Source organism: Gymnogyps californianus, chromosome 4 (genome assembly GCF_018139145.2).
Source record: "Gymnogyps californianus isolate 813 chromosome 4, ASM1813914v2, whole genome shotgun sequence".
Lineage (NCBI taxonomy): Eukaryota > Metazoa > Chordata > Aves > Accipitriformes > Cathartidae > Gymnogyps > Gymnogyps californianus.
This window is the reverse complement of record NC_059474.1, coordinates 75,809,878-75,829,942: the sequence shown is the minus strand read 5'-3', so window position 1 is coordinate 75,829,942 and position 20,065 is coordinate 75,809,878. Positions and strand designations below refer to the sequence as shown.

The 20,065-nt window shown below is 39.2% G+C and overlaps 1 protein-coding gene across 1 annotated transcript; it reads left to right on the top strand.

The window, feature by feature from the left end:
* The first annotated feature begins 567 nt into the window (after positions 1–567).
* PLK4 (polo like kinase 4) lies at positions 568–19,686 on the top strand. The gene is made up of 16 exons (XM_050895716.1): positions 568–639; positions 1,588–1,683; positions 2,454–2,549; positions 2,643–2,757; positions 5,336–6,368; positions 8,433–8,533; positions 10,136–10,512; positions 11,382–11,486; positions 11,871–11,973; positions 12,826–12,975; positions 13,916–14,046; positions 14,844–14,935; positions 15,315–15,456; positions 17,175–17,315; positions 18,231–18,337; positions 19,089–19,686. The coding sequence occupies exons 1-16, from the start codon at positions 610–612 to the stop codon at positions 19,186–19,188; spliced, it is 2,919 nt and encodes a 972-aa protein (XP_050751673.1). The 5' UTR covers positions 568–609; the 3' UTR covers positions 19,189–19,686.
* Positions 19,687–20,065: the final 379 nt, after the last annotated feature.

Genomic DNA, 20,065 nt, shown 5'->3' with positions numbered 1-20,065 from the left:
TTAGGAAGAGTTCACGTTCACCTACGATCAACCAGGAGCTGACCCTGCCAGCTCAGTTCGGCCCATCTTCCAGGCCTGAGGGCTTCCACCAAGACGCCCGGGTGAGCATGACAATGCCAGGGAGCCCGGCCTCCCTAGGCCACAGGCAGCGCGGAAACTCTCCCTCCTCTGAGGAGAGATACCTGGAACCGCACAGGGCTGTCAGAAGCGGTTATTTTTCAGCTACCGGGCCGAGGTGACACACCAGCCCGCCACCGGCTCCGCCACCGCCAGACCTCCAACAGCGCATGCGCCGTAACGGCTGCCAGGGCAAAACGCCCACGCGCCGTTCTGCGCATGCGCAGTAACTCCCAGCCCGACCATGAGTGCCACGGGCGCCTCTGCGTGACGCGATTGCGTCAGACGCAGCCTCGACCTGGGGCGGGGCGGGGCAGGGGGGGTAACGGCGCGATTTTTCAAAATGGAGGCGCTGGGGGAGGGGAGCGGCCGCCGGGCCCGGGAGCGAGCAGGCCTGGGCCGAGGCGGGCGGCGGAGGGTGCCGTGATGGGGAGCCGCGGCCGAGGTCCTGAGGAGAACCTATAGCGGGACCCGGGGAGAGCGGCCGGCGCCATGGCGACCTGCATCGGCGAGAAAATAGAGGTGCGGAGCCCAGCCCCCTCCTGCTGCCCGCGGGCCTGGCCGGGGCCGCCCCGCCATTTGCTGGAGGCGCGGGGCCGGTGGCGGGGAGAGGCCAGGCGGGGGGCTTCTCCCTCTCCGGGGCGGCTTGTTTGTGGAAGGCGGCCGGCGGGGCGCCGAGCGCGGCTCCTCCCAGGCCCGCCCGCACCTTCGTCCCCTCCCTCCACGAACGCGGCCCGGTGGGCTGTGGCGGGGCGGATCCCCCGGGCGCCTCCCCGGCTGGGCCGGTGGCGAAGCGGGCGCAGGGGCTCAGCCAGCTGGGCCTGGCGCCCTCCCCCGTCACTTGCCCCCGGACCGAGCCGTGAAGCCGTGTTTCTCCACCCACGGCGGGGGGGACGGACCCCGCCCGGCGGAGCGCCCCGGGCGATGACACCCGCCGGGAGATCCGCAGCTCCTCCGGCGCGCACCTTGTGCTTGGCTTTTATGTTCCCTGCGCTCCTGTGCGAGCGGCAGCTGGCCCGTGCGGGGCACCGGGGAGCTGCTACGGAGCCGGGCTGTGGAAAGTCCCGGGCGCTCTGTGTTTGCGGGGCGGGCTGCGGTCGCTCCCCAGCCGCTGCCATAGCAGCGGGAGCTGGGGGCGGGTGTCTCGTCCCCCGCGAGCGGCGGGAGAGACGGCGGGAAGGTGGCCGCGCCGCGCTGCCCCGGGCAGCGCCAGTGCTAGTGCAAGCCGGCTGCCGAGCGGCGAGGACGATGCCGCGGGAGGTGCTGCGCGACCCCGCCGCGGCCCGCCGCTGCGCCCCGGAGAGTTCCGTCCAGGTACCGCCCTGGCACCCCGGGGGCGCCTGAGGGTTTGCCCCGGCATCGGGGGTGTGGGACACCCCCATCTCTTGAGGCGGCGAAGGGGCTCTGCATCGGGAGAGAGGCTTCAAAGCCTGGGCTGGGGCTGATGGCAATGATTTGTTCGTATTGCAGGATTTCAAGGTGGGGAACCTCCTGGGGAAGGGCTCCTTCGCAGGGGTCTACAGAGCAGTATCCCTGAAAACCGGTCTGGAAGTGGCTATCAAAATGGTAAGGCAGCCAGCCAAGGAAGTCTCGGTCTTCCGAGAGACTGAACAAGGGCAAGTTGCAACAGGTTGAGGTTACGCGGTTGGGCATTCGTGCCTGGATTGCTTGTTTGTACGTAACTAATATTTAGATTAGGATTCAATCCTGAAAGATGCAGTACAACCAAACAGACTGTATTGATAATTAATAGAAATGCTTACAGTGCTATTAAAAGAACTTAAGCTCAAATATTCAACATTGGGTGGATAATGAGCCCTATAATTCTAATTCAGAAATTTCTGACCACAAAAACTTCATTTAGAATCCATGTGGCTGGAGAGGTTCTAGAAAAAATGCCTTGAAAGATTTCCCTCACTGCCAGGACAAACTTTGTGAAGGAAACTCGCACCTCACAGGTGTTTTGCCAGATATACTTACAATCTATAATACTTCTACTTATCCACCTCTGTAATGTTAACTATATTTAGCACATCTGCCTGGCAAAATCAGAGTTAGGTTTCTCTGCCTAAGTATTTCAGGAAATTTTTTACTTAGCGTTAGTACTGAAAATGTTACCACTTGTCTACTTTCAGACAGTTGTGTGTTCCACCATTTATCTATGATACTTGTTCATTAAAAGCATATAGTAGGTAAAACTATGTGAAAACTTGCTTATATTTAGAAGTTTTCAGGCAAACATGCATTGAACATCTAAAATGTCAAGTTCACTTGAAACTAACATGTATGTAATCAGTGTTGCAGTTCTTGAAAAATATCCTGTGATCCATTTACAGATAGATAAAAAAGCCATGCACAAAGTTGGGATGGTACAGAGGGTTCAAAATGAGGTGAAAATACATTGTCAGCTAAAGCATCCATCTATACTTGAGGTAAGAATCATGTTTTTGTAGTGAGGACTGTATATGTTACTTGCTGTAGGTCTACAAAATGCATTTTATTTTTTTCATTGTTTTATGTTCTAGCTTTATAACTATTTTGAAGATAGCAACTATGTATACTTGATACTTGAGATGTGTCACAATGGTGAAATGAGCAGATACATAAAGAACAGAAAGAAACCCTTTTCAGAAGAAGAAGGTGAGATTTTTTTCTGTGTAGTTCTCTTTGCATTAATGTTTTGGCTCAATAAATATTTAATTCTAGTGAAAGAATATTTAAAACTGCCATCACTCTGACCCAGTTTCTATAGCTTAAAAACTTGTGATAAGTGATAATCTAGAGATTAATTACTATTACACGTATATTCACTTGAATTTCTGTATACTTTTGTTTCCGTTTATGCCATTTTACAGTAGCTTGTCCTATTTGGGGTTTAAAAAAAATTGTCGTGGTTTAACCCCAGCCGGCAACTAAGCACCAAGCAGCCACTCGCTCACTCCCCCCACCCAGTGGGATGGGGGAGAGAACTGGGAAAAAAAAAAAAAAACCTCGTGGGTTGAGATAAAGACAGTTTAATAGGACAGAAAGGAATGAAAAATAATGATAATAATAATAATATGACAATAGTAATACTAAAAGAATTAGACTATACAAAGCAAGTGATGCACAATGCAATTGCTCACCACTCGCCAACTGATGCCCAGTCAGTTCCCGAGCCGCGATCTGCCCCTCCCAGCCAACTCCCCCTAGTTTATACACTGGGCATGACGTCATATGGTATGGAATATCCCTTTGGCCAGTTTGGGTCAGCTGTCCTGGCTGTGTCCCCTCCCAGCTTCTTGTGCCCCTCCAGCCTTCTTGCTGGCTGGGCATGAGAAGCTGAAAAATCCTTGACTTAGGATAAACACTACTTAGCAACAACTGAAACCATCAGTGTGTTATCAACATTATTCTCATACTAAATCCAAAACACAGCACTATACCAGCTACTAGGAAGAAAATTAACACTGTCCTAGCTGAAACCAGGACAAAAATAGACAGTGATCTTAGAAGGCAGAGGTATATAGAAGGTAGAGCTTACCTTTGTACATAAAATTATGTTGAAGTATAGTCTAGACTGGGAAGTTCCACAGAGGAAAACTGGCAGCTTCACATCCACAGATTTGCTTTCTTTGCGTTGTACCTCTTCACCTCAATATGACTGTATTACATGTCACCAGTTAGAAAGCCTTCCAGATTATAGCTTGCCTTATGTGGTATTGTTGGAAATATTTACTGTGTTCCAAGGTGTGTGGAAATGATGATAATGCGGTTAACTGTGTTGCTTAAAGGCTGAGTTAGCAAGGAAATAGCCAATTTGACACTCGATCTAGAATTTTTGAAGGACTGGCAGCTGAGGAGAAATTCTACTATGGTTTTACCTCCGTTTCTTACGGAAAGCACTGAAAATCCTATCTTTCATTGAGAGTTTATTGTCAGAGTAATGCTAAAACTTTTTAAATTGGCTGTTACTCTTTTGAATAGTGTTTTGAGAAAGAAGTCTTGCAAAAAAGATTAATTTCGCTTACGAATTCACTAATGTTTCATTTTCTTACCGTTGAGAGAGAGGATTTCAGTTAGAACACAGACCACTGAAAGCTGAACCAGAACAGCACAATTTAAAAAAAAAAAAAAAGACAGCAAAGCAAGCTGCAGTGTATAATGTTTGAGGGCACAGCCAAACAAGCTGTTCTGGTTTCAGCTGATCTGGATTCAGTGGTTATTGCCTCTACTGCTTCTAGACTTACCATGCTGATCATCTCTTGCACAGTTCTTCCAGTTTACCTGCTTCTCAGTTTCTAATCTAATTCTGTGAAACTATTATAGATATGGATTTTTTTGGAACCCAGATCACAGGACTGGATTAAAGGGGTACTGCTGTACAGGCATCATCTGTTTAACTCGTATCTGCTCCAGCAAAAAGAGTTCATCTGATGGTACATTAGTTCTAATAGCTGATAAACCACTGACCTGGATAAAGAAGTCTCTTCCTTTGAGGAGCGGTTTCTACTAACGTTTGTCACTCACCAGTCTTTGCCCTCTGCTAAGAGAAGAAGGAGGGCTGTAAATTGTTTGCTCTAGAAAGAATGATTCTTAAAATTGCTGTAATTGCAACTTCATAATAAATGATGCTGTTTCAGCCTGGATGAGGTTTTGTTATTCCTGCTGTAAGCTAAAACTCGTGAATATTCCCTGAATTTCTAATGTAATAGAACAGAAAGGCTATCCCAATATTGTGAACTTAGAAGTTTTTGAGAAATTGGAATACTACTAGCCTTGCCAGTTTGCTGATGATAAAACAAATATCATCCAAGTTGTCTCCTATATTTTATAATCTGCACATACTGAAGCTGCTTGATTTCATGTATTTGCTGTTTCTGAAAGTGAGGAGCAACTTAACTCTTTAAATTCTTAAGAATCTGATTTTAAAAAGTTTAGGCCAATTGAAAATATTGCCAGTCCTGTTTACATTATTCTGTTAGCAAACAAATCTGGTTATTGCATTGTAGAACATTTTTTTTATTAACTTAGAACATAGTCATGCCATATTGCTTAAAGCAAAAAGCGCAGAGTTAATTCCAGTCTCATTAGCATGACACTTAAACATCCTTGTAACATCCTCATTATTTAAAAAAAAAAAAAAAAAAAGCAAGACCGATAGCAGACTTCAGAAAGTTATTTTCACAGCTATGATTTCAATTATATGACTAAAACATCTGGTTTTGTGTCTTGACAGCCCGACACTTCTTGCATCAAATTATCACGGGTATGCTGTATCTTCATTCTCATGGAATACTGCACCGGGACCTCACCCTTTCTAATATCTTACTCACCAATAATATGAATGTCAAGATTGCTGATTTTGGACTAGCAACTCAGCTGAAAATGCCTCATGAAAAGCATTACACCATGTGTGGAACTCCAAATTACATTTCTCCAGAGATAGCCACAAGGAGTCCACATGGACTTGAATCTGATGTGTGGTCTTTGGGCTGTATGTTTTACACTCTTCTTATTGGAAAGCCACCTTTTGACACTGACACAGTCAAGAACACGCTGAATAAAGTAGTATTAGCAGATTATGAAATGCCAGCCTTTTTATCAAGAGAGGCGCAAGACCTTATACATAGGTTACTTCGCAAAAATCCAGCAGATCGTTTGAGTCTTTCCTCAGTGTTGGATCATCCTTTTATGTCCAGGTGTAGCTCTGCACGGAGTAAAGATTCGGGAACTTCAGAAGATTCCATGGACAGTGGAAACGCTACCATCTCTACAACCTTCACAGGCTCTTCCAGCATCAGTACCAGTGGTTGCTTGAAGGAAAAGAAGCAGCTGTTAGTTGGGCAGCCACTCCCAAATAAAATGACTTTTTTTCCTAAAAACAAGAATTCCAGTAATGCTTCATCAGTAGATGGAAGCGGTTCTTTTCATCAGTGGGGAATTCAGGGAAAAGAAATTGGCATAACTGGCAGGGGAAGAACCATGCAACTTGCTGAAGAGAGACCACATTCGCGCTACCTCCGAAGAGCCCACTCTTCAGATAGGTCTGGCACATCCCATAGTCAGACTCAAGGCATATCGAATATTGTTGAGAGATGTCACTCTATGGAACTGCTTTCTAAGCCTAAAGTAGGAACAAGGGAAAATACAGAATGCTTTTCGCCTGCCAACAGCTATACTGATATAGGAGAAATATTTAAGGAGAAGACTTCTAGTAGTTCTGGTTCTTTTGAAGGGCAAATATCTCCACCTGTAAAAGATCAACCACAGTAAGAATCAGTTTTTATTAAGATTAAATTTAGAGCTGCCTTATACGTTAAATGCATGATTTTTCCTGTAACTGAGCTGTAGTAAGTGCCCAAAGTCTCTACACTTGTAGCTTGAATACCAAATGGGAGAGGGTGGTAGTTGATGCTGTTGCTATGTAGAGCAACTCTACCTCCCCAGTGTCCCTATCTTAAAGTTTATAGATACAGCGCATTAGCTAGCTAGATCGTAGCTTTTCTTTATCCTGGTAATACTCTATTATTGACTTATTTCCATGTGCAGCAAGTTGAGTATTTCTTTCCCCACAGTAATTGTAGCAGAGAGCCTTCCTAATTCTTCTTTGCAGAAGAGATATAGACTAGGGTAGAAGGCATTCAGAGTGTGATTACCAATGTTTTTAGTTGCTGCTCTGTTTTTTTCTTCTGTTATGCTTAGACAAGGTAAAGAAAAAAAAAAACCAAAAACAAATTAAGTACAAGATTAGGTGATGGATTATAAAACTGGCATACCAGAAAGGAAAAATAGCACTCAAAGATAACTATCTGAAACTTAGTTCTGGCCTTAGTTGTAGTTTCTGGGTGAAAATCCTGGGTTCTTTCTATACATTGATGGACTTCCCCAGCTGATACAAACCAACTCGGGTGTCAAATCTACAAGTGATGCTAGGATGTTTTCTGTGGTGTTGGAGGCCTCATCTTTGCCTTCCGTGCACTGCTACGCAACAAGAGCCCTTCTTTGAGATAAACTTAGTCTATGCTCAGAAGTTTGCTTTGTTTTTTCCATCAGCAGAATATCAAAGAACGCTTTCCTATTTTAATATAAGGACTATTGCATATCTTAGTTCTCGCATTTCTTTCCACATTAAGGAGTGGCGACTTTGTGTGATGGTTTCATATGTTTTTCTTTTTGCAAATGGGTTCAGGGAAAATGCAAATGAGCACTTTGCCCTGTAGAAAAAGTAAATGGAGTAAGAGGTTTTTCTTGACTATTTACAAGTGTTTGACATAAGCCTCTGTTCAGCAAGTTCAATGGGCATGTGCATTCTTTCTAGTTTGAGAAATGTTTGATGAATCAATAAAGAAATGATTTATGCAAATGTTAACATAATGCTTACTTGTATTCCCCATGACTTCATAAAGACATGCTCAATATAAATGTGACAGCATATTAATATAAGTCTGGGGATTAACTGAATGGTTACTACTTTTTTTACATGGTTGATTATAGGAGAGCCTCTTACATCCGTAGTTAGCCTGCACAGCAATCTTAAATGCAAGGTTCTAAGACCTAAATTAGACACTTATATTCTGTGGGGTTTTTTGTGATAACTGAGTCCTTGCCAATGCAAAAGTAGTGATCATCGCAAAAAGAAAGTACAGACAGGTACAGGCTACGGAGATAGAAAACTTCACAGGAGCTTAGTGTGAATTTACAACAGATCAGTGATTCTGCAGTAACTGTTTTTGTGTGTATTCTTTATTCTTCAACATGTGGATTATAGCTTGAGTTCACCTGTGACTATATATATGTCACTGTCTACAAAGCTGGTAAAAAAATCTTTATAACCTTTGGGATTTACTATATTAAACTCAAGTTATTTTAGGTGATTGACTACAGATTTCTGCTGCATATTTGTTATGCTGAATGAGATCCACTGGGGTTATGGGCATCATCCCTGTGTCTTCTCTGAGGTTGTTTCCTATACTGTGAATTAAGAACTAGATGTAAGAACAGCCACTGCTGGCAGCACTATCAATGGCTCTTTTTGTTCCTATATGTCAGTTCTAAGAGTCTACTAGTGCATGCTAACAGGCTTAAATTTGTGTTAAAAATTACTAATAACTTTTCATTCCATTTGGAAACAGTATTTTATTTTTTTATGCTTTACCCAATGAACATTCCCCATGAAAAAAGAAGCATGTTCTATGCTGTCTAGAGCTGCAGAATGCCACCTGCATTTCTTAAATGTTCTAAAAGTGTTGCGGTTTCTGCAGCTGTAACATAACTTTTGTTGTGCAAGTGTCTTTGATGTAATCTTAATTACATGTGTAACTTTTATTTTGCAGCTCAAATTATCTCTGCCCAATGAAGCCCCAGGTTGGTTTGTTAGAGCAGAAGTCCCAGGCTGAAACAATGCAGCAGTGGCTTGGAAGCATGCAAACAAATGGTGTGTTACTAATCAGTTGTATATTTTTGCACTCAAGTTGGAGTAGTGACTTGTAACGGTTTCTGTGGGTTTTTCTATATTTTCTTTCTTTAAGCTTGTGACAGAAGGGGTATCTGTATGGCCAAGTAACTGTGATAACGGAGTGTAATGCTGGCATTGTAAATAACAGCGATTGGATGTTAACAGAGGCTACTGTAGACAGACTTTTTTTTCCTGAATGAAAACCATGGGAGACCCTAAACTGACGTCACTGCAAAAAATTGACACAGATATTGAAAGAGGCAAAATTATTTCCAGCATCACTAATCTGTAGAATCATTCTTAAGCAAGAAATATTCCATTGAAAACATTGTTTTGTTTTCTCTTTTGGACTAAGCTGTAACATTTTAGTTTCCTGAGGCAGGAATTAATTTCAGAAGGTTTTGTAGTTAGTGTTCCTCTCAGGCAGTTGGGTTGGTATAATGAACTGTTTGTAACTGCCTTCATAAGAGTGAAGAAATTGTACATTGAATTTGAACACTTAGCTTCCTAAAATGAGGTCATTCTCTTCTTTTAGTATTTTAGCAAAAAAAAAAGAGAGGAAAACACAATTCTAGAACCTGCCATAATTATTCAGTTGTGACCTGAAATGTGTAAGTATAAATACATGCCAAAAGATTGGCAGGTGACTCAAAAGCCCTGTTAATTTAGTTGTGCAAATACGCCTTAAGAGAAAATGGGACCTCAGTGATTGAGAAAGATAATGAGGCTGCAGAAGGAGAGGTGGAGGAAAGGACAAAAGACACAGAAGGGAAGGAGGTGTTCTTTGTCATGCATCATGTTACATCATTTACAAATAATGTAATTTAATCATAAAACTAAATCACAAATCCATTCTGGCCTTTTTTGTTTTGATATTTTACTGGACTCCTTCCCTTCCTGTCTACAGGGAATTGGAATCATATGACATATGGTCTTAATAATCCTATTTCATTTTTGGTCCCTTCTCAACTGTTCTGTAACATGGCAGGAGGAGTGCAATACTTGTGTGGGTGAGGCGAAAGTTGATCAAGGGCTTAAGTATCAAAACTAGGTAAGCAGTTATAGGAAGTTTAAATATAAAACCAGGTTTTTGTCTTTTAACAAGTGACTGGAAATGAAACAAGGGGTTTGGAGCGTGCATTTAACGTCTTGAGTACTAAAACCTCTGATGCTAAAACACTAGTTAGATAAGCTGGAACTTAAATGAAACTTGGTACTAGTGGTTATCTGAATGGCAAGTAAACTGTTTCAACAGATTAAACTAATTCTTATTTATCTATTTGAAATCTTAGTATTTTGTTTATAAATGGTTTTGCAAAATGATTTGATATATGTTAAGACTGAAGGCCATCATAACTGAAATCTAGTAACAGTATTTTAAGTAGCACTCAAATTTTGTTAGCACTGGTATTGATTGGTACTAAAGTCATAGCCTAATGATTTGGGCTGAGGATTAAAGAAATCCCATTCTCCACTTAAATAAGCCTTCTAAGATGGTTTTTTGAAAAGCTTTTAAAAACATAATAGTATTTTTTCTTCTGACTTCTTTGAATCTACAACGTACCTTTATGACGCTTTCAGTTCCGCTGAGACCACCTGCAGACCTAACTGGCAACAGTAATGCACATGGAGATTTTCGGTATCATCTGGATGTGCAGCAAGATGCATCAAGAAATGCATGGAACACCTTAAAAGATATAAGGAATCACGATGCGTCTGTCGACTGTCCGCATTCTTTAAACCAAAGAAACCCAAAGAAATACATCCCTGGAGCTCTCTGCAAATCTGAGAAAATTCAACCATCATCATCTACATGTGGCCTTTGGTCAACTTCAGAACAAAACCAAACATGGGGCAAAGAACCACCAGCACATCAGAAACCTACGCTGCGAAGTATAGTATCACCTCTCAACGCTCACAGGCTAAAACCAATCAGGCAAAAAACAAAAAATGCAGTGGTATGTATCAGTTCTTAAAACAGAAACAACTTAAGGATTAAATACAGTGAGACAATCTCTTAAAAATCACTTGGTAAACTAGAAGCATTTGTTTTTAGAAAACTTAATCTATAATAATTTAATTTAAAGTTATATTAGTAAGATGCATCTTAGTTTTTGTGTATGGAATACTCATGGTCACTTCCTGCAAATAGTGACATGGCATTGCTTCTAGCTTACAAGCAAAGAAACTATATGTAGACATAACTATTAAATGCATATATACTTCCTACAGTTCTAAAACTCTGTACTGCTTAGCTGTACAGTTGCATTTAAGATTTTAACTGTCAAACACTTTTACAGATTAGATAAATAACTGGATTAGAAATGAAAACAGCCTTGCTCTCAAGTAAAAACTTGAATCTCTTTCCTACAGTGCTGCTTTTTCCCTGTCTTGTGGGTGGGAAAGCAAAACAAATTCCATTAATCCTTACTGATCACAAAAATTTTCTGATTGGTTTGTTCCTGGTATCACCCTTTTGCCTTTTGTTCCATTTCTTATAGTCATGCTTATCCTGTCATGTTTCCCCCCGCCCCCCAATTTGTTTGTTAAAAAAGAACATAATAGAGCTGACCTGTCTTTGTTTGATTTGTCACTTAAGAAGGCACACTGTCACTGACCAGGCTTATAACCTTCAGTCATGTTGAAGAAGTGTTCTCTTCTAATAGCACTAATAGCAAAAGTTACTGTAAGAAGCATTTATAAGTTAGCAGTGCATTTGAGGAAGAAGAAAACCATTTTTTAAAAGCATTTGTGGAAAGAAATTATATCTTTTCTTGCCAGAAAGTAAAGGTCTTTTTCTTTAACTTGTATATTTAATATATTTTAGGTGAGCATTCTAGATACTGGGGAAGTGTGTATGGAGTTTCTAAAAGAACACCATTCACAAGAACTTGTGAAAGAAGTTCTCAGAATATCTTGTGATGGAAATGTGGTGAGTATGTTTTCAATTTCTTCACTGTTGTATAAATGGCTTAGAGTATTCTGTTCTTTTGGAGTTTTTTTATTTTCATTTAAGTGATTATTTGTTTGGAAATGCAATGTTTACATATGCACAGCTGTAAACTCCTTCCTCCCCCCCAGTACAGCCATACACAATAGGTAGCAAGTAATTATTTCAGAGCAAAATTGGACTTGACTTTTGGAATAGGTGAAGTTTTGTTGAAAAACTGGTGCTGTTAAATAATTACTTAGAGGAATAGAGCGTTCATGGTAAATTACTGTAATTAATTAAACTGTGACTTAATTCCATACCTGTTAAAAGTAGGGAGTGCTGTAGTAAGTTGCAACTGTAAACACATTTTTTCCTTTTTTGTAGATTGCAGTTTATCATCCAAATGAAGGAAGAGGTTTCCTTCTTGATGACAGACCTCCTGCTCCTCCTGAAGACATCTGTATGTATAATTTTGACAACTTGCCAGGTAACCTGAAATTTATTTTAATTATGATGATTAATGTGATTTTTAAGTGAATCTTGTTTGAGACTTTTTAACTTTTAGCCACTACTTTTCAGATAATTGTGAAGATAAAACTCTTTCAGAATAAGATTCAAACCACAGTTTAACTGGAAACTGTATTTTGAAACTTCACAAGAAAGCGTAAACCCACAGGTTTTAATTCATTTTGTATAGAAGTTATAAGGAGTCACTTACCTCTATGCAATGTAGTGTACTAAAATTAAAGCTTTCATAATCTTTCATAATCCTCAATTTCATAATCTTTCATAATCCTCATTCATATTGGAAGCTGTTTAAATATGAGTGGAAGAAATATTATCAAATCATTTTTAAAACAGCAACTTTGTGCTTCCTAATACTCATAACTTGGGGAGGAAGGGGAAAAATACATATTTTAAAGCGCTGACAGATTATTTAATGTAGACAGCTGAAGAACAAATATAAGCTACCTATAAGTTCTTAAGAGACAAGCAGACTTCTCTACTAATTAGAGATCAAAGACATGTTTTACCTGAAGCCAGGAAGCCAGCTGGACCACAATATCTAGTTAAATGGTATATGCAGCAATTTACTATGTTGTTTAGGTTCTGAACTATGTTAATTGAAGCTATTCAAGTGAAGCTATTGAAGATGCACGCTTTTCTAAAAGTTGGTGAAAATAAGTCAGTTTCTTTGAACATACTTCTGTAAAGTACTTAAATATTACTCACAACCTTCAGCTATCAAATAGGTATTTTAAATTACTTCTCTCCAAGCTGGCACACAGTGTTTAATCTGATGACTTTTATCAAAAAGTTTTTAAATTTTCTTTTTTAGAAAAGTACTGGAAAAAATACCAGTATGCAGCCAAGTTTGTGCAGTTGGTAAGAACAAAAACCCCCAAAGTTACGTTCTACACAAGATATGCCAAGTGCATGTTGATGGAAAATTCACCCACTGCAGATGTTGAAATTTGTTTTTATGATGGTATGTATTCATTTTTGCAATTATGCAAATAGCTATATCATGTTGTTAAAGCTGCTAAAATATTGCCAAACACTAAACAATGAACACTTCAGGTTGAAGAAAATATTAGAAACATTTTTTTTCCCACTCTGCCTTTATTCTATAACTTGCAGATCAGTTTATTATTCATTAGTTCCTTACTGATATCCTCTTCAGGGAGTACATGTTGCAAAAGTGTTATTTAAATTATGCCTTGTTTTTATTCATGAGCTCTTCTCTGCATCTACATTTGATAGTTAACCTGCTTAGTTAAAGCTGCGTCCCTGCTCCAAGCTTTCCATTGTTAACTGAGGTAATAGCGTTACCAAGAACACTCACTGGAGAAAGCAACTGGCTGCCTTTTCCAACTCTTACCATTCGTAAACTAGACTGTACCGACAATTGTTTTCTCACTATAGACTACTGTCAACTAGTTTGATTTGCCACATGCATAGATACACACCAACAGAATTTATGACAAAAAAAAAAAAAGAAGACTTAACAGCTCTGTGATTCAGTGTGGAACTGCTATTGAAAGAATGGGCATCTTTTTTAAAATCATATTCAGATACTAATAGAGCCTACTTAACCAATTTTTGGCAATACTGTTAGACATGTTAATTTTGTCTCAGATTAATGTTTAGAAAGGTAGTTCTTAAAATACTTAATAAATGCATTATTCAGCCCATTTAAGTAGTGATCTTTGGCCACAGAGGGTATTCTGTTAATATCACAGTCCCAATTTAAGTGGCTTTTTATTTCTGCTAGACATAAAGCTCATGCAGGAGTGGTTTTATTCTTGCAGTAATTAAGTCAGTGAGATACACTTTAGTACAGTAGAATGGAATGGTAGAAATCTGTATTTTGTAGATGCTGGTATGTTATACAATTCACACTAGAAATTTTTACATTTTTTTTACAGGAGCAAAGATACACAAGACAGCTGGTATAACTCGTGTGATTGAAAAATCAGGGAAATCCTTCACTTTGAAAGGAGAAAGCGAAGCAGGTTTGAAGAAGGAAATACAAGTTTATATGGATCATGCAAATGAGGTAAACTGTTCTATATAGACCTTCTCCAGTGCGAAGCAACCTGAAAATTGAGTTTCTCTTTCACAAACGTGCTTCCAATGTTGCTTTTCATATTTTTCATCACACTAATAAGGAGGGATGATAAAGTGTGTTTTGGAAGAGCAAATATCAATGTAGAGGTAACAGTAACAATGCCTCACAATGAAGACTATTAGAGGAAATTCTTACTAGTGTGTAAAGCAGGTTTGTCTGTCTGGTGAAAGGATTAAACAGAACAGATGAAGCTGCTTTAGACAAGTTTAAAAAAAAACCCCAACAACAACAACAACAAAAAACCCACAGAAAACCAACCCCCCCAAAAAAACAAACCCAAAAACCTGCTAGGTGTTTAACTGGCCTGCCTGCTGTGCTTTCCATCTCGTTTCATGTCACCCAATTAACAGTCACAAGAGTAATTTTTTGTCTATGAACTTAGGAAACAGTACAAATATAGTACAAATTTCCTATTCGGTCTTCCTTGTGTTCTATTATTTTTCTGGAATAGAATTCAGGGGTCTTCTAGTCCCCCGTCTAGTCCTGCTAAAAGGGGAGATGTGATTATTAAGAGCATAATTTCAGATGTGCTGAAGTTACGCGGGAGTCTTGCTGTAGTATAGCTTTTTGAATCGCCTCCATGGTACATGAGTGCAACTATTATCAATATTCAGTACCATTGAAAAAAGCATTTCCTTGTGTAGGCTCACCTGCCACACTAAACATGTATGAAATAGTTATACTGTTCTCAATTAAAAACTTTAACAAGCTCCTTCTAATTCCAGGGACATCGTATATGCCTTGCACTGGAATCTGCTGTTTTGGAAGAAGAAAAAAGGAGTGAAAGTGTCCCATTTTTTCCAATAATTGTTGGAAGGTAGTATCTTTCACTTGAAAATACTTAATGCATTTGAATATTCCCACTGAGCAGCCTCATGCAGCTAATGTTTGCAGAAGCCAGGGTTGCTTAACAGAGGCTCGTAGTTATTAGCAAGATGAATATTAACTTGATAGCATGTATGAACACCTTATTTTGGACTTGCAAAGCCTTCTTTGATACTAGGACAAATATACACTTCTGGATTTAGACTAAACCAGGCTAACAATTAGCATGTGTAAAAACAATTCTGCAGAAGACCAGTGCCGTCAAGTGCTTTGTACAGTCCATGGTAAACTGAAGGAAAAGCTATGTCTCCTCACTTGTTTCTTTAGTCCCTTTTGGACAGACCTTTTCTCAATTTGTCTCATTTTTCCAGAAAACCTGGCAATACTGAATCGCCACACGCTGTAGCACCTCCACTGTTGGACAATACAAACTGTTCAAAAGAAGTTATGGCACTGGATATAAATATAGCTGCCGGTTCTACTCCAGTTCAGACTCCAAACTCTACTCCTTCTGTAAGTACACAAGAACATACAGTGGAGACTACTCTCCAGTAGGAATTCAAATATTGCTGTTCTATTGGAACTAATGGAATTACATTTGTACGGACGTAGGCTTTTATTAGCTATTTGTGAGCATATTGACTAGAAATGTTAACTTTGATTTCAACTAACTTTTGATATCTGGATTTAAGATCACCTGAAAAATCAAAATCCTCCAAAACTTTACCACAAATGCCTCCTGGGAACATAGTTTGAAAATTGCTTACTCATGTTATATGGCACAGTCTTCAATTTGTTTTGGAGAGCTCTGATGTGCCCTCAGGCCTGTATATTGAATGGTAGTCACAAAGGATATTAGCACTTGAGGCTATTGTTCTGAAATAATCAAGTGTTAGTGTGTGTATAAAAAAAAAGAAGTGTAAGTGTAAATATATTTGTATGTATAGCCCACAAGGCTTTGGGTGCAATTTCATCTAGTTTGTTTAAAAGACCCACCAAGCTTCCATTCCTGCATCACAGCCCTGATACAACTTCCCCTGCTGACTGAATTACATTGGGGTCTTGGCACACTGAGTTTGTATCATCTTAACCTGGCTGAATTTCTGTGGGTCTGCATCTCTGTTCTTTGATTGTGTAGCACATGTCCTTAGTGCAGAATCTGCCAGTTTTCACTTGACTGAAACGAACCTGGCAACAAAAATTCCTTAGGGCTGCAGCACTAGGGTTGATTTTTATACTGACTTAAGGTTACCCCTCACCAGAGTTCTAACTTGAGGGTTCAGCATTCAAACTCATTCTTTCTTTGCCATATAGCAAACACTTAGGTCTTTAAGACTTTCACTGTTTGCTTTCTCTTCTGAAATAGGTACTTCTAAGCAAAATACCACAATAGCTGGTTGCCTTTCTGTGTTACTCTTGACTCTTTTTGTCAGTTTCTTTATACTTGAACTAGATCTGTATATCCTGAGGTACAGCTTGTTGTTTCTTTCAGGTTCCTGTAATTATCTGGATCCTGCTGTCTTTCCTGACCAAGCTCTCCTATTTCAGAGGCATCCCCTGACTTGCATCTTTTCACTGAACCCTGAATCTTAAATACTGCTAAGCATACCACCTCATCTGTCATCTCTGACTATGGGAGGAGGTATCTGAGTAGTAGAACTTTACAGAAGCAGACATGTTCCTCCTAGACAGTAGCGGTAGTGTTGTCCTAAAGGCCTCCAATGTTTGATGCTCTGTTATTCTTAACTCATCACTTTTGTCTCTCTAAACCTATAACAGACTCTGTATGTGCTGTAGAACTCTTCTATTAATGTTTAATATTCTAGTTTCCAATTAATAGCAATGTCCATATTTTGGTAAAATATTGGCTGAGTGGTCATCTGAATGAGGGCTATTTTATAATCTAATGTGCTGAACATTTTTGCTGAAGATGGACAGGGTTTTCCAACAGTCAAATAAGGAAAAATGGGATTTAAGCAGAAAAAGTCTGCTTAGGGAAAGTGATTCCTTTGAGTAGAGGGAAGTGGTAGAAAAATTGTCATAATACTGAGAAAGTCATATGAAATCCTGTGGGGTTTTTATAATGTAATGCTGTTAAATGAGGCATATAGGCTAAATCTGTCTGTATTATATGAGAAGACTAAAACAGGTGGTAGTTGACCACTACAGTTGGGACATAATCAGTTGGATTAATACTAAGGCTGCTAATATGGTGCATTTCTGCATTTTAGGTGGTGTCGTATGAAAAGCCTACATTTATGACTAACACGGCTGAAACTGCATGCTCCTCTGTTCATCAAACGGAATGCAGTCCAAATTCAGCCCAACTTTTAAAATCTGTCTTTGTGAAAAATGTTGGTTGGGCTTCTCAGGTGAGAAATGAATACTGATAAAGGAGGGAAGTCTGTTCTTTTTTCCCTTCCTTACATACTTTTAAGTCATTAACTTTAAACTTGATTTGTGAGGAATACATTCAGTTGTATTCTGCTACAGTTTAAAGCTGAAAATTGCTATGTGGAAAGATCCTTCCAAATTAGTGTCTTGGATAAATACCATGGTGAACTACATATGTAGAAGAAACCAAAATAATAGTTCAGTGTTTCAGTTATCACAATTTTCCTGTGGTTATTATTGCCTATTTCAGTGTCTTCTGTCATTTAAATTTGACTCTAGTAAAAAACTGAAGCTGTTAAACTTGTGTGTTCACTAACGTAGAAGTAAAGGTGTCATGACAAAGTGTTTTTAACAGATATGGACCAGATCTGTACAAGAAGAATGAATCTGCCTACACAACAGGAAAAGCTGTTTCCTTACAGAGAAATTTTTCCTCTGTTTTTCTGTAGGACCAGCTTTAGATTTAAAAAATGGTTCTCTGCAATCCAGATAAAGTAAGCTTCCTGTCCCAACAGAAAAAGTTTGCTTTATACATATATATGAACTTTAAAATGTATATAGCTGTGAACTCTCACAAATAGGCCTTCTCTTTTATGTTTGGTCCTATTTAAAATTTCTTTAGGAGTGGTTAAGCTAAAGGTACTTCTTTATTTAACTCTCATTGAAAAGGATGACTAAAGCTGAGAGTCTGAAACCTTACGAAGTCTGATTCTTGAGACTGCACAAGACTACTTACTCCAAAGTAGTGTACATGCAATCTTTAAAAGACTGACCAAGATACCCAAGTCACTTCAGCGATTTTGAAGAACTTTCAGCTTCAATGATTAGAAAAATTCTAGTTATGTAGTCTTGTATTTTATGTCCTCAAACCATAATGCAACTTCTCTTGTTAGCTGACCAGTGGAGCAGTATGGGTTCAGTTTAATGATGGATCCCAACTGGTAGCCCAAGCAGGTGTTTCTTCGATCACTTACACATCTCCAGATGGCCAGACAACTAGGTGAGTCTATTACTGCTGTAAAAATAGTTCAGTTTACTGTCAGTGCAAGCTGTTACACAAAAGGTAAACTTCATAGCTGCATAGCTGCTATTCATTTTGTTTTGTAAATATTAAAACTTAGCTTTTCAATCACTTCTCAGTTGATTAGCTTATATAAGCTTAATAAATAGAGAAACACCTATAGATTTGACTGAACTCTGGATAACAAATGCATAAAAAAAAAAGCTGGGAATGCATCTACTTGGTCTCCACAGTATGGCTATGATTCATGTATAGTATTTAAGAGGCAGGTGGAAAAAAGTAAGGTTTTAATACTTCTTTTTTTTTTTTTTCCAAGCTACTGCTAGATTAGGGAGATAGCATGTCAGCATTGATGCATAGACCTGAAGTGCTCAGGTGAAGTTTTGCATATCTTTTGGATGCTGGGCACTTCCCATACACATATAGCCACTCAGTAACGTGCTTCCTCTGTGCAAAGTTTGAGACAGTAATATACAGTCTGTTCAGCTATTATTGCAGCTTTAAACATTGTTTAGATATTTTCTTAATCTGAAACACATTCAGTTAAACACATATAGGGAAGGGGGGCCTAGACTTAAGCCATCAAGCTCCAATTAATGTGTCTAGATAGACTTAGAATCTACTTGACTTAGTCATTTGGTTATTTATAGGCAAGTTTTGAAATAATGTCCTGAAATAAAACAAATTATTCCAAGTACCTAATTTTTTCTGTGCTTATTTACCTTTCCAGATATGGAGAAAATGATAAGTTACCAGAATACATCAAAGAGAAGCTGCACTGTCTGTCTTCTATTCTTGTGATGTTTACCAATCCAGCTGGTCCCCACTGATTAAAGCAAAGCAGGTGTCAGGACACAAGAGCTTAATAAACTCACTGACTTTCAAGTGATGTGACTGCTCTTACTCAGCTTATGCAGAAATTCTTCCAAAAGCTGGTAAAAAAATAGGAAAGGAAGGGTTGCTCTGGTTGTGTAGCAAATTGCTTGTAAAGTATCTTACAAAACATGTTTTTCCTCAAAATGATGGATAGACTTGCTCAAGCACAACTTTGAGCAACTTAGTTCTAGATAGCATCAACTTTTTGGAAATAATCTGAATCTGTTGTATTTTTTCTTCCCCCACTGCTTACTCAGTGCCAACAATCAAGGAAAATGCATCCGTGCTGTTGAAGTGTTCGTATTTGTAAATAACTTATATTTTTACGTCTTACAAGTAATATATGTAAATATGTATATGTTTTATTACTTTGTTTTTATTTTTTGTAGCAGCAGCTTTAACTTCCCTGCACAAGCATTTTATACAAAAAAAAAAAAATAAAAAAAATGCAGTGGTAATTGTCCAGACCTCTTTCTTTGTTTCATGTTCAAGTGATTGTTTATTGAGAGCCCTTTCCTCTAAGTATGAAGCTCCATTTATAACAGGAGCTGATGTGATATCTTAGCATCATATGTTGAGAGTTTAGGACTGGGTGAAGCTTGGGGAGAAACAGTATAAAACTGTTGCACAAAGTTACTTCTAACTTACTGAACTGAAAAATTGCACTGTGGTTTGTATATTCAATATTTTACCTCTGGCCTACAGATGCCAAAAACCTGGGAGCACATTTGATAGGAAAGCAAACTACACATACTGTAGTAACCGATTCAGCTTGTTACTTTGTAGGTATTTTATTAACTTTAGATACTGTTACCTTGTCTTTCACATTAT

What these genes read in the sequence shown, in the direction of transcription:
- PLK4 (XM_050895716.1), top strand. Translation starts at nt 610, where the DNA reads ATGGCGACCTGCATCGGCGAGAAAATAGAG. An exon ending in AGCATCCATCTATACTTGAG is followed by an intron (nt 2,550 to 2,642) that starts GTAAGAATCATG and finishes TTTATGTTCTAG; the next exon opens with CTTTATAACTATTTTGAAGA. An exon ending in CCTGTAAAAGATCAACCACA is followed by an intron (nt 6,369 to 8,432) that starts GTAAGAATCAGT and finishes TTTATTTTGCAG; the next exon opens with CTCAAATTATCTCTGCCCAA.